At 37.1% G+C, this 14840-nt stretch overlaps 1 protein-coding gene across 1 annotated transcript; it reads left to right on the plus strand.

Moving 5' to 3' along the window:
- Positions 1-2136: 2136 nt before the first annotated feature.
- Positions 2137-14502, plus strand: SCOT (Succinyl-CoA:3-ketoacid CoA transferase). Its single transcript, XM_019048486.2, has 9 exons — positions 2137-2406; positions 3883-4093; positions 5080-5306; positions 6727-6983; positions 7509-7677; positions 8398-8515; positions 8898-9117; positions 10065-10311; positions 12300-14502. The coding sequence occupies exons 1-9, from the start codon at positions 2356-2358 to the stop codon at positions 12441-12443; spliced, it is 1644 nt and encodes a 547-aa protein (XP_018904031.1). The 5' UTR covers positions 2137-2355; the 3' UTR covers positions 12444-14502.
- The last annotated feature ends 338 nt before the right edge of the window (positions 14503-14840 follow it).

Raw genomic sequence — 14840 nt, forward strand, 5'->3', positions numbered from 1 at the left:
GTCTCCGCCTGGTTTTTTGGCTTTCCTGTGCCGCTACTGCAATTTCGACCGTTAAGGCCGTAGTTTAAGGGCGCTAAAATATTTCGCATAAAGATAATTGTTGCAGAATAATTAAAAATTAAGAAGCAGGAATAATTTCACTAAATAATAAAAGGATCTCAAATCTGCAATATAATGCAAAATAATTTGGAAAATCTTGTCGTGTAAATACAGAAGATTCGAAAACGCCTTCAATTGAAGCGTGATACCTCACGCGTTCCGGGGAGTTCAAATAGTTGTATACCTGCGCCTTAGCAAGGCGATGGAAGTTGAATATTGAAGCAGCGTCCCCACCTGGTTTTTCGGCTTTCCTGGGCCGCTACTGCAGTGTCGACCGTTAAGGCCGTAGTTTAAGGGCACTAAAGCCAGGATTGTATTTCTCAAAAAGATAATTGTTGCAGAATAATTAAAAATTAAGAAGCAGGAATAATTTAACTAAATAATAAAAGGAACTCAAATCTACAATGTATTGCAAACAAATTTGGAACAAATCGCCCCCTAACAATTTGCCACGGAGGTCCCGAAGGGGCCACCGCGGCGAATTTTTTTCGAGTCATCGATTTTTTCCCTTAATGTAGTAATTTCCTTATCCTTTTTAATCACTAAAAGGCCCCGAATTCCTTAATTTGTCTCTAAGAGACATGTAAAGTCGCCAAATGAATTTGTGATGAAGGGACCCCCGATGAATCCTGAGAATGAGTTTTTTTGAAGTACAAGAACTGTAGAATCCAACTCCAATAATGCCTACGTGTTTAAAAAGTGTGAAATTTTCAAAATTTACCGGGGAGGGCCCCCGCACCTTCTTAGAAGGGCCCCCAAATGACAGGAGGGGCCCTTACATTTAGGTCTCCTCCTAACTTTTCGACTACCAGTCCGCCCATGTAGCCGCTACTGCAGTTTTGACCATTAAGGCCGTAGTGTAAGGGCGCTAAAGCCAGGGTTGTATTTCGCAAACAGATAATTTTTGCAGAATAATTAAAAATTAAGATGCAGGAGTAATTTAACTAAATAATAAACGGAACTCAAATCTACAATATAATGCAAACAATTTGGAAAATCTCGTCATGTGAATACAGAAGATTCGAAAACGCCTTCAATTGAGGCGTGATACCTCACGCGTTCCGGAGAGTTCAAAGAGTTGTATCCCTGCGCCTTAGCAAGGCGATGGAAGTTTAATATTGGGGTATCGTCCCCGCCTGGTTTTTCGGCTTTCCTGTGCCGCTCCTGCGGGTTCCATTGTTAAGGCCGTAGTTTAAGGGCAATGAAGCCAGGGTAGTATTTCGCAAATGGATAATTTTTGCAGAATAATTAAAAATTAAGAAGCAGGAGTAATTTAACTAAATAATAAAAGGAACTCAAATCAACAATATAATGCAAAACAATTTGGAAAATCTCGTCATGTAAATACAGAAGATTCGAAAACGCCTTCAAATGAGGCGTGATACCTCACGCGTTCCGGAGAGTTCAAATAGTTGTATCCCTGCGCCTTAGCAAGGCGATGGAAGTTTAATATTGGAGTAGCGTCCCCGTTTGGTTTTTCGGCTTTCCTGTACCGCTTTTGCAGTTTCGGTCGTTAAGGCTGGAGTTTAAGGGCGCTAAAGCCAGGTTTGTATTTCGCAAAAAGATAATTTTTGCAGAATAATTAAAAATTAAGACGCAGGAGTAATTTAACCAAATAATAAACGGAACTCAAATCTACAATATACTGCAAAACAATTTTGGAAAATCTCGTCATGTAAATACAGAAGATTCGAAAACGCCTTCAATTGAAGCGTGATACCTCACGCGTTCCGGGAGTTCAAATAGTTGTATCCCTGCGCCTTAGCAAGGCGATGGAAATTTAATATTGAAGCAGCGTCCCATTTTCAAAATTTACCTTCTTAGAAGGGCCCCCAAATGACAGGAGGGGCCCTTACATTTAGGTCTCCTCCTAACTTTTCAACTACCAGTCGCTCATGGTGGAAATTAGGGGTGCTTCAGAGTGTAGCCGTTTGATTAGGAGTGGGAGGGGGGGGGGGACGAATTTGTAAGCCCAAACCCAAGCAATAATCTGTTCCATCTGGCAACAGGGACGAGGAAAGTGTAAACAAAAGAAAATCCTAACCTCTACCTCCGATTGATGGCCCTGGCTGGTGTGTGATTTTTGTGATAAGGACCATTCTCATTAGTTATTCCTAATTATATTATGATAACTTTCTGACCGAGCAAAAATAAGTGATTATTTTTTTATGTTCAGTAAGCAACAGCAATGAACAATTAAGTGTCATTTACCAGTGTGTTCATTACTCACACAATTTCATTCACCTCTTCAAGAGAATGGCTCATATAACTCTTCTTCGATGTGAAAAATTTATTTTTCACCCTTTGGTAAGCCAAATACATTCCTTCAGTCCAGCATACCATTCTGAATGACACTAAAATATCATCACGAAAATCATTTTTACAGAGCAGAGAAGTAAAACTAAAAACTTTGATCAGACATTATGCCTTTAAGATTTTAGATTCTTCTACTTTGTAATCATTCAGACTGTACGCAAGTACCCAACAGTCACCATATATGCATACCTCTATATCAAGGGGTTCTTATGTCCTTGTGCATTAAGTATTACAATTACAATTTTTAACCATCATGTCAGTCAGTCCTGTGGCACAGGGTGTATTTTCAGGTGTCTAGCATCAGGATTATCCTGATGCTATCAGGATTTGAGGTCAATCAGGATTTAATCCCAATTTCATCAGGATTTGAGGAAAAATCGGTTGTAAAATCAGGATTTGAGAAAAGTCGACCGTCCGATTGGATTTTTTTATCAAGCTATTTTTGTGAAGTTGCATTCACCCAAATTCAAATTCACACAAATCAGGATTTGATAAAATTGTGAAATCAGGATTAAGCAGTCAAAAATCAGGAATTCATCAGGATTTCCCAAAATGAAATAAATCTAGACACTCTGATTTTGTAGTCAAGTTAATTTGAACGTTTTTTCTCTTATATAGCTTGCGCATTGTATGTTGAGACACACGTCAAAGTATTGTTTATGTCACCATTCACCAGTGGTGCCACCTGACTGCATGCATTAACTGTTGAGTGGTGCGAATTTAGAGCTAATCGAAGATTGACGTTTGTCTCAACATACGATGTGCGAGCTCTAGCCTAGAAGTTATTTGGATTCCCACTGTACGTATTCCAGTAAATATCGCCTATCCTTAGCAGATCATCATAGGTCCTAGAGCACCGAAAAACTTGACGTACGTTAACATATTGTAAAATATAATTAATGCTCTTTCATGACTCCTTTATCAAAGATATTGAATCAAGAAGACTATGCATGTAAGCCGAAGCCCGTGACACTTCTGAGTCATTTGAATGGCGCACCAATCGATGAGTGTAGAGCGCCAGCTTTGCATTGGTGAGCTTAGTTGGCCCACCGCGCATGCGTAGTAGCGGCCCAAGTGAATTTTTTTCTGATCGAGAGGCACTTTACTCAGTCGGTAATTAGTTCGGAAAAGTGGAATCTTGCAATTTGTCTCTAAATCATACGCTCTATAACTTTTGTCTTTAGAAATTTTGTCTGAAAATGGATTCAAAACGAGTTATCCGCGAAAAACTGAGTGTGGATTGATTCTCCATTGCCTCTCTGCAGTCTCTTTGAGTGCATGGAAATCACCGTTCTCTTCCCCTCCCTGCCCGCCCATTACGGAGTGCTATCAATCCTGTCACGCTTTGTTCTCACAGTGCTGATGCACTGCGCATGCCATGGTCTACACAATTCAATGTCTTTGCCCCTTCAATCAGTCTAATTGTGAGCAAGTATTCATTTTTTTTTTATGTAAATATATTTTCAGCCTTGCAGAGCTCTTTTGAAGCTTACCGGTGAAATTAAGAATTTTCATCTCAGTTCAAAGCATAATGATAAAGAGGAGAAAGATAATGATGCTGATACTAACAGGGTTCAGTCCTTCGTCAAGTCTATACAAGACAGAAAAGGCAAGGTTTATAATAACGCTTTAGAGGCGATTGGTGACGTCAAGAGTGGGAGTACTCTTCTTGTTGGAGGTATGTTCGCAAAATTTCTCTTTTCTCAGTTTTTCACTAAATTAAATTTTGTTATGTGAGGAGGTAGCCAAGTGCCAAATGGACGTATTTATGCTATATGGAACTATGTGCAAGTGAAAAGATGGGTGTGCTTGTTAGTGGTCGGACCATAAGAATGAATGGGGATTTTGAAGCGCCAGTGACATCAGCGGCGACGATCGAGATGCATAACGGTGACGAGCTCGTCGTCAGGGCGGTTTAACTCATGAGCCCTGTCCACAATGCTCTTATCATATGTCCACTGCTCACGAGTTAGCGCTCAGTTCCTTTTGATTTAATGTCAAATCCCGCTTTTTCATTTTCTCAAAAGGAACTATATCCACCTTTACGTTGTTTCTTATCCAGCTTCCATAAGCACACCCCATTTTTTTGCTTGCTTGTAGTTCCTTTTAGCATAAATACGTCCAAATAGTATTCATTCCAGTCTTGTAAGACTCAATATTTGACATCTATGGAAAAACTTACGTACCTCCCGGGTAATTCCATGATAACTTACAGGAAATATGGATTGCGCAACACTTTAAAAATGAAACTACTCTAATTTGACCAAATTCCATTATTTGACTCTAAAGGTATCAAACTCCCTTTTTCCAGCTGAGGCACAAAATATTTTGTGGATTTTTCGGAAATTTGTCTTTAGTTAAAATTTACTGCCATGTTGTGCAAAGAGACAGCAAGTATCGATGGCTTAAGCCCCTCCTTTTAATGTTTGCGAAAGCCTTCTCTATCATTTATCTTTCTTTCTTTATTTTTTTTAACAAGTTACTGCCTGCGAAATAATAAATAGAAGGTTAGGTAGTTTGCTTTAAAGGATGAAAATAATTTCCTAAAATTTCAACTTCAACCGGAGAAATTCTCAACGCCTCAAATTTTCAGTCTTATGAGGAATATATGCAATATTTATTTTTTACTTTATCATTATTTTATCTTGTTTATTTGGATCGCAGGTTTTGGATTATGTGGTATCCCTGAAAGCTTAATTACAGCCCTCTTAAAAACCGAAATCAATGACTTGACAGTTGTTAGTAACAATGCTGGAGTTGATAATTATGGACTTGGACTGTGGTTGAAAGACAAAAGGATTCGTAAGATGATCTCTTCTTACGTCGGAGAGAATGCAGAGTTTGAGAAGCAGTATTTGTCGGGTGAATTAGAGGTTGAACTCACTCCCCAGGTAAAGATTGATTCAGCAATGCAAAAAGATGTCTCCTCACTTAAAAGCCGTGGAAAGGGACACACGAACTTCATGTGTGCCACATGAAGGAAGCCCAAAGTTCAGATGCTGTGCTTCAATTTTCAAATGTCTTACTGAGTCATTAAGTTGTAATTCATTATGCAGAGTGTTACAACTTTCCTCATAATCAAGTCTTTCAAATATGTCTTTCAATAAACAAACTGAAATTTATTTTTGATTGATAATGTCAGGGTTAGTTCTTACTTACCTTCAGGCCGGAATCATAAAGTAAAAAACAAAACTTCATAGCTACCTGTTGTCTATGGACGTTATTTATGCTGAAAGACTATTGTGTTAAGAAAGCTAGGAGCGAAGAAACGAACCAAGAAACAAGGCAGTAAAAAACATGCTGTAATAAATCAGCCACAGGAACTTTTTAGGCAAGTGTTATGTATAGCAATTTGGCCTAGTGCATCACTAAGAGCAACTGTTTGACTCCAATTAGAAGGGGAAGTCAAAACTATACAAATGGTGGCCAGGGCTAAGATAGTCTGGCTATTTTTGGGTTCTTTCTTGTATTTGTACGTAGTATCTTTTCAAATGTAATACATATATTTTAACATTTTGCAGACTACATTTTGATATCTGCTTGCGTTTGCACCCTGCAAAAAAGTGTTTAGTACTTTTGAGACACCATTTACAAATAATCAAATGAAAATGTCGCAAATTTTCATGTGAAAAAATGTGTCTTACAAAGAAAACTGAAACATTGTAATTGACTTACAACCCTTTTGCTTCAAGTGGCAGAATACCTCTACCTCTAACATATGCCCTGTGACTTTTTTTATTAATGAGGAACTGTAGTCCAGTACAAATGAGGTGCAAAGGATGCCATGCACCTAAAAATCGAACTTGTGAGCCAAGGTGACACATTGTGCTGTGGGGATGCAAAGAATTACTGCGCGCTGATTGACATGAGACATGTGGTATTTTGAAGGCATCACTTATGTTTCCTTTGGTGCCCTGATTGATTCAAAAGCCAATTTTACTTATGCATAAGAAAATGTGTGATTGCACGCAGTCAGATTTATTGATTTTTGTGTTCCTAGCTCCAAAATTGTGTTAGAGGATAATAGGATGCATTTCTACCAAACAGACCTATGTGCAGGTGAGAAATATGGGGTGTGCTCTAGAAAGCTGCATAAGAAGCAATGTAACAGTGCGCGTGATTCCTTTTGAAGAATTGGAAAAGCGGGATATTACATTCTATCAAACAGACCTATGTGACCTAGGGAGAAAAATCCTAATTGATTTGATGTCTTGTGACGCGAGAAGTATTCTTGTTAGTTTATTTTACACTAGTCGTTATACCAGGTAAAATAACCTCACGTGAAACGGTATGTTTTATACGTTGTAACAGGGAACTTTAGCTGAAAGAATTCGTGCAGGGGGTGCTGGAATTCCTGCTTTTTATACGCCGACTGGACAAGGAACTTTGATCGAAGAGGGAGGAGCTCCAATTAAATATTCCTCTGATGGCGGAGTAGCCATTGCAAGTCAAGGCCGCCAAGCTCAAATGTTTAACGGCCGGAACTACATTTTAGAAACAGCTATCATTGGCGACTTCTCCTTTATCAAAGCATGGAAAGCGGATCCTTTGGGAAATTTAATTTTTAGGTGAGTGACCTATAAAGTGCAATTCAGGTAATTATTAAGTTTTGCTTAGTGAGAAGCTCTGCTAAGCGTATATAAGTTTAATATACAGTTAGGTTTAATTTTTGGCTGACATTTTTGGTTTGTTTTTTTTTATGAAATAGAATCAATTGAAGAACAGTTGCCATCAAATTTTAGACGTACTCCATGTAAGCCGCAGCCGCATCCTAACCTGCCTCACGCACCCAAGATGGTTATGACTCCCAATCCTCCAAGATTAGCCCCTTACTATGATAAATATTACACGGAAATGAAACATCATAACTCAAAAACAAAAAAGTTAGGATGGGCGAAGTAGTTTTTTACCCATCTCAGTTTATTGTTTTTTTTCTTACTTACCGATAAATTGAGCTATGAGCCTGAAATTAGTCACACTTACTCTTGAAGTTTTGAGGACCTTAAGCAGTTCCTGAGAATGGCAAGTGTTTACATCCACCAAGTGAATTTTCAAACATGTATGTAAATTTCAATTTCCTTTGTACTTTGCAGGAAAACTGCCAGAAATTTTAACTCTCCTATGTGCCGTGCTGGAAAAACTGTAATTGCTGAAGTCGAAGAGATTGTCGAGATCGGTGACTTAGATCCTGACCATGTGCATGTTCCAGGTATTTTCGTAGACAGAATCATCAAAGCAGAAGTACTGGAGAAAAGGATAGAAGTAAGCTTTCACTGTACTTTTAATTTACTTGATCCTATTGCAGGTTTATTGATTTTGTTAAAGCAACATCAACAACCACTGTGACGTTGAATTTAAGTTGACCAATTCGTTGAGTCAGAAGGAAGATTCCCTAATTTATTTCTTCCATTTAGTTTAATTGCCAAGATGTAGCGGGTAAATTTTCTACTGCACTTTGTTTGTTTTGAATGCATGTGCCCAGACCCAAAAGAGGTAACAACAAGGTCTAAAAACTGTCCCGCATAAGTTTTGACCCTTTCATCATTATTTCGGTCACCAGACCAAGCACAAATGAATGAATAATTCACATTGGAGTCCAAGGAGACAAGAAGCTCCATGATAGGTGTGTTTCATATTTTTTTGAAAGTCAAAAGTGTTCGAGGGGGAATGTTATCAGTGCGTGGTACTTCAATACATAGATAGAAAAGCCTGATGTCTCAAGTCTGAGGTCTACAGGTCTTACTTTTTTTTTGCAAAATTGACGAATGTTTGTGATTTTATTGCTTTTGGTGAATGAAGAACCAAAGTACGAACAAAATGAAAATTTACGCATCTATAAAGACACTTCGCATTTTGCAAAAATAAACTATTCCCAACCTTGATTCCAAAGCTCCAAGGTTGTACATTTTTGGTGCTAAGTCTGTGGATTACACATTAAATAATCTATTTAGAGGGTTGTCACTCATTCATGTTCTGTTTCAGCGAATTAAATTGAACAAGAAAAATGATGAATCCTCAACGGTGGCTTCGACACCTGCAGCTGAAATGAGAGAACGCATAATTAAAAGAGTTGCCTTAGAATTCAAAAATGGAATGTATGGTATCCTTTTTAAACGAATAGAAAACAATGATAAAATTTCCTAATCCATGATGCTGTCATATTACATTCTACCTCAAAGGTCTGTTGTGATTTGCTCTGAGGTGGAACTGGCTTTTTCACTAAATTAAAAAGAAAAAATACAATTTACGACTCTTGCATTTCAAAATTCGTTTTAAAACAATTTTAATTTCGGATCGGTTTTGCCGATCAATCTTCAGCAATGCCAGCAACTGATTAGGAATCCCCCGGATTTTTACGGTTTATTACATTACCTTCTCATTTTTGTCCTCATTTTTAGCATGAAAAATAATACAAAAATCAGTTAACTGACTTTTGCCCAAAGTTCTGTGTAGAAGTTCATTTTTCCTTAACACAAGTTCAGTCAATTTGGGTATTGGTATGCCTATGTTGGCTAGCAATTACATTTTACCAGGAATGACGGTGACTCTGCAGAGTGAGAATGGTGTTCTAGGTTTGGGAGGATATCCATCTAGTAAAAAAGAAGTTGATCCAGACTTGATAAATGCTGGAAAAGAAACAGTGACTGTCGTCGATGGAGCCAGCTACTTTGGAAGTGACGAAAGTTTTGCTATGATTCGAGGGTTGGTAACATTACGTTTTTTTCACCTCTATTTTCAAGATTGTCTCATTGAAAATATATGTGTGAAATCTGAGAAATTCACACACGAGATGAGGACCTAATACCTCCACTTATTTTGGCAAAGTTTGTACTGGTTGAAAGCTTACAGAGAACCTTTTCCTCTCGATCTTGTATTTGCTCCCGATGAGGTCTCTTGCACTTTGTCAGTACCTGGAAATAGCATTTAAAGCTGTCCTTTTTTGCGTTGACCAACAAACGACCATCTTGTCTTAGTAGTCCGAGGCACTATTTTGACCTCCTTGCGTGAAAATTCAGTGGAAGGTGTGATTCCCAGTAAAGATTTTATACTTGAAAAGGTTTCTTTTCTCATGTCTCTCTCTTTATCCATTTACTAACTTCAGACACGTCTTCCCATGTGATTTTCATGTTTTTCACAATCTTGATGTCTTGTTATTGCAATTTCCTCATTCTTTTTATACTACTTCTCGTGAAATTCAAATTTATATGAGTTTTCGCTTGTTTTCTGGGCTCATCCATCCAGTTTCTGCATGAGTAAATGATAATAATTACCAGAATCATTGTTAATAGGTAACATACTTATTTGAATTTATATTTCTAAGAAAATTGCACACATATACGGACATCAAAGGAAAGAGGGAACATGACTGTTTGATTAAATATCAAAATTTAGTTATACATGTGTTTTTTTTTTTTTTTAAAAAAAACTTCCATGAGCTTTCATAAATATATTTAGTATTTTAAAGAGGAAGGACATTCCCTCAAATTCAAGTTAAATTATTTTTCTGTGAGAAAATGCGTATTTGTAACTGCTTATTGAATGCTCACAGATGGAGCCACTAAAAACTTTGGTGTATTTTCAAGAATTACTTTATTTTCTCAGTATGTTTCAAGTCATCCTTTTGTCTTTACGCTTATTTCTGCACACAGAGGACATATCCATTTAACAATTTTGGGCGCTATGGAAGTATCGCAATACGGAGATCTGGCTAATTGGATGATCCCTGGAAAAATGGTAAAAGGCATGGGAGGAGCTATGGATCTAGTCTCAGCACCAAATACTAAAGTTGTTGTGGCCATGGAACACACAGCCAAGGATGGAGGCCACAAAATTGTCAGTGAATGTCAGTTACCTCTTACAGGCAGAAATGTTGTTGATTTAATCATCACTGAAAAGGTAAAAAAAGAATTCTTGTCCTCCTATTTCTTCTTACATTTTTTGAAAAGTTAAAATAATTTTAATTTTGCAATTTTAGCTTTCAATTATCAATTATGTACCTAGCACAAACGTACCAACAGAAATAGGAATTACCGACCCATAATTTTCTAAGGATCTCTATCCTTAGAAATGGTATACTTAGAAACATGTTTTTGGGGGAAACCTATGACCATTTCTGTTTCTAACAATCTTCAGGAATGGGCCTCCCAACAGGGCATGCATTTAAGCACAACGTAGCATTTTTTCCACTTAAAATTTCATGAAACAATGAATCACATAATGGGAAAGAGCTTGATGCAAAAACGGCTTTTTTCGCCCCCCCTCTGAAAGTTCTTCGGACTTTGTTTATTGATTACTCATACTTGAGCGCTTCTTTTCCCAAATTTTCAGACCCCCAAAAAATTTTGGGGGGGAGCTAGGGGGGGTGGAAGTCAAAACCTGTGAACCTCGATATCTCTTGAAGAAAGAAAGATATCGAGGTCCGGTTTGGACGAAAAATCGTCTAAAATTGCATACTTTAAGATTCTAAAGGTCAAAATCCCGATATCACATTTTTAAGTCAACATATGTGCTTTTTTCCAGTTTTTAGGTCTAGAAAATTTCTTTTAAACGAAAAATTTACAAAGATCTCAATTTTTTATTTGAACCAAAACCAGTTTTTTAAATTGTTCGTCTTTTTCCGCATCCAACGAGTGGTCCATTAAGCTGGGGAACCAAACGGTTCGGGAGTTATGATCGATTGAAGTTTCCGCTCAACGCGCGCCGACCGATTTTCGCGCGCAAAAAAGTCGAATTTGACTGTTATTAGATCAGATTGAATGTTCAAACTGAGCAAAATGCTTTATTAGGGACTCTTGAGGGTCGCTGAGTTCAGAAATTACCGATACTTCCAAATAATTTACGTTTTTAAAATTGCAGCTTCGGACAGGACCACTGAGCGGCCGGTCGGCGCTCAGTGGGCCTCTAAAATAGCGCTGCGGAGCTGTAATTTTAAAAACGTAAATTATTTGGAAGTATCGGTAATTTCTGAACTCAGCGACCCTCAAGAGTCCCTAATAAAGCATTTTGCTCAGTTTGAACATTCAATCTGATCTAATAACAGTCAAATTCGACTTTTTTGCGCGCGAAAATCGGTCGGCGCGCGTTGAGCGGAAACTTCAATCGATCATAACTCCCGAACCGTTTGGTTCCCCAGCTTAATGGACCACTCGTTGGATGCGGAAAAAGACGAACAATTTAAAAAACTGGTTTTGGTTCAAATAAAAAATTGAGATCTTTGTAAATTTTTCGTTTAAAAGAAATTTTCTAGACCTAAAAACTGGAAAAAAGCACATATGTTGACTTAAAATTGTGATATCGGGATTTTGACCTTTAGAATCTTAAAGTATGCAATTTTAGACGATTTTTCGTCCAAACCGGACCTCGATATCTTTCTTTCTTCAAGAGATATCGAGGTTCACAGGTTTTGACTTCCACCCCCCCTAGCTCCCCCCCAAAATTTTTTGGGGGTCTGAAAATTTGGGAAAAGAAGCGCTCAAGTATGAGTAATCAATAAACAAAGTCTGAAGAACTTTCAGAGGGGGGGCGAAAAAAGCCGTTTTTGCATCAAGCTCTTTAAGAATCAATTATTAAACAAGTTAAAAGCGTTTACAATTGATATTGGTTCAACGGCTAAAATACAATTGACGTCATTTGTATGAACTATTTATATTTGAACTACGTTAAATATATTTGTTAATACCTTGTTCAGGAGTTGATCTTCAAACTCTCTGTTGTGTGAATTGTTTTCTTTGTAAAAGTTTGAAGAGGAACCAACAAACGTTAATTCCTAGCTCAAAACTTGCCTAGTGGCCCATTAACTTTTCTTTTTTCAAAGGAGAACTTTTTTGCTTGGACAGTTATCATCAATGGAGATTTTACTTTTGGTTCTTCTTTTCTTTCTCCAGGGTGTATTTGAAGTGAATAAAGAATCCGGACTTACACTTATAGAAATTGCAGAAGGGATTGAAGTGCCCGAGCTTATCATGTCTACTGGCTGCAGTTTTGAAGTTTCTCCTGATTTAAAGAAAATGGGACAGGTTGAAGTTTAAATCTAATCAGGAGTCATTCATGCTGTTTATCGATTTTGAGGAATTTCTCACATTTCTTAACAATGTTGAAAGATCTTGCATCGTAAATGAGAGAGCTAACAGAACAGTCTGTTGGAATGAAGATTCTAGCTGACAGAAGAATTGGAAGATATGCTCTTTGGATCCTGTAGCATGTCTCTTTCATGTGTGCCATATTAATGTATTTATCACTTTTTTAACATTTTTTCAACAACGTCAACAACTTTTTTTTCATTTTTAACTTCCAATGCTGCTGTAATGCTGAAAGCAATAATGATTACCTCTGCTCTTTAGGTCATTTTAACCTGACTTTGAAATTGAAGAGCACTTTTGGAGGCCTTGAAATTTTCAAGATTATATACCACTACTGTATTTTTAAAGCAGAATACAATTTTGCTGTTTAACGCTTGAATATTTAATTACGCTTTTTCTTTGTAACATCTAAATAAGTCAGCTCCTTTTGAATAAGTACAAGGCTGTTCTCATTTGTATGTCAGTTGCCATACTTCTAAATGAAATTTTCATGAGTTGTGAAATTCTTAAAAATTTACAATGTTGAAATTCCAGATTTTAAAGTGTGTATTTGCAGAAATGAAGAAGTCCTCTGAAAATTATTAATTTTTAATTTACAGCAGTTCTCAGAGTGAAACGTTTAAAATGAGGAAATTTCACCTCATAATAATAAACATACAAAAAATTTAGAGTTGCCCTCCTACATCTGAAAATACTTACAAGTTGTATTTGTTTTTGAAGACAAAAGAATGAACACCTATTCTTTAATATCCTGAAAACACTCCCTTCTTTGTTCACAGCACGAAGTTTATTTTATTTAATTCAATTTTGTTCAAATTTTCTATGATTTTTCAAAATTGTATTTTTTTATGCATTTTTGCAATTCTTATCAGACTTATAGGTCTGATAAGAACCTAACTAACCTAATACTATCTTCTGGAGAGGAATTATTGTTGTATCAATGGGTTTAGTAAAATAAAACACAGCTCGTATAGAAAGAATCATATTATCAAGGAGAGATCAGCATACAAGTCTCTGTGTGAACAGAAATTTTTTTGGTGCTTTCTCTTCATGCAAGCTCAAATAGATGGGTGTTCAGAAATGCAATGCCTGTAATTTAAATTTTTTAGAACTATGCATTTAAGGATAGGATCATGGATGAACTGTTCTGGCTTATCCAGTTTTTGATATCTTAGGTAATTCCCAAATGAGATGGTTCCAAAAATTGTGCCTCTCACATAAAGGGTAGAAAAAAATCTGTGATAACAATTTTTTACCTTGGAGTTACTTCCTAAGATTCTTTTCGAGCGAAAAAAAATACAGTGAACTTACTGAATGTGACATCATACCAAGTTCCTGTATAGTGTAAATGCATTAAGTTTATAACATAAGTTGCCGTGCAGATTTTTAAAATTTTCTTCGCAATTTTTTTCTCTTTTTTCCATTGTGGAGACTGAACGCTTCTACCTGTCTAGGAAGTCATGAGACTTTGGAGGGTCCCATTGCGTCAAGACAGCCCTGCTCTATGGAGTCAGGATTTTTTTACAGAACAACCAATCAATCAAACATTGATAGTCACTTTATTTACTAAAAATTTAGTGTGGTCCAGGCCATTAAAAGTAGAGGGTGAAGTCAGTGACTGGCTCGGGGTTTTGTTTAAGGATTGAAATGCAGGTATTTGGGCTCCTTAAATTGACCGTTGCTCACTAAAGCAAGTCAACCCCTAAACAAAGACAGGGCCGCTCACCCATAACTTCTCGTCGTGTGGGATGTAATAAATTCCTGATAAATGTCTCTAAAACTATCAATGTTTGTTGTTTTGAATTAGTTCTTGATGTATTGTTTTTTAATAAATCGATCTATTGGATATGTTGATTTTCAATTTATCAAAACCTGATAATAGTTGTCTATGTACCACGAGAATTGGTTTGTTGTTCACGCATCAACACAGGATTATTTGTTCATTTATTTTTTAAGCATCTGTATCAAAATGTTTTGTTGATAATATATTTTTATTACAAAATGGAAAGTTTTTCTATTAATTTTTCAGCTATCCGCTGAAAACGCTCCAGAGAAAGAGTAATAAAGTGGTCAGAAAAGCTCCTTTTTGACCAGTTTTTGACTGTTTCTCGGCTCAGGAAGCCTCGCCGAGAGTCGGGACCGTGCGGAATCGTTTCTACGCCTCAAACTACAAAGAATGCGACCGAAATCTGGAAATATTTTTCTCAGTCCAAAATCGAGTAAAATCGACAGGGGTTGCATAGACTTTTTTAGCGTCAAAATCGAAAGTTCGCCGATCGGGCCAAAACCGAGTAAGCCCGCTTGGAAATGACCCACTGAGGGAAATTGTCCAGTCAGAAAAGCTCC

This window comes from Bemisia tabaci, chromosome 2, assembly GCF_918797505.1.
Source record: "Bemisia tabaci chromosome 2, PGI_BMITA_v3".
Taxonomy (NCBI): Eukaryota; Metazoa; Arthropoda; class Insecta; order Hemiptera; family Aleyrodidae; genus Bemisia; species Bemisia tabaci.

What these genes read in the sequence shown, in the direction of transcription:
- SCOT (XM_019048486.2), top strand. Translation starts at nt 2,356, where the DNA reads ATGGCTCATATAACTCTTCTTCGATGTGAAAAATTTATTTTTCACCCT. An exon ending in GAGTACTCTTCTTGTTGGAG is followed by an intron (nt 4,094 to 5,079) that starts GTATGTTCGCAA and finishes TTTGGATCGCAG; the next exon opens with GTTTTGGATTATGTGGTATC. An exon ending in AGGTTGAACTCACTCCCCAG is followed by an intron (nt 5,307 to 6,726) that starts GTAAAGATTGAT and finishes ACGTTGTAACAG; the next exon opens with GGAACTTTAGCTGAAAGAAT.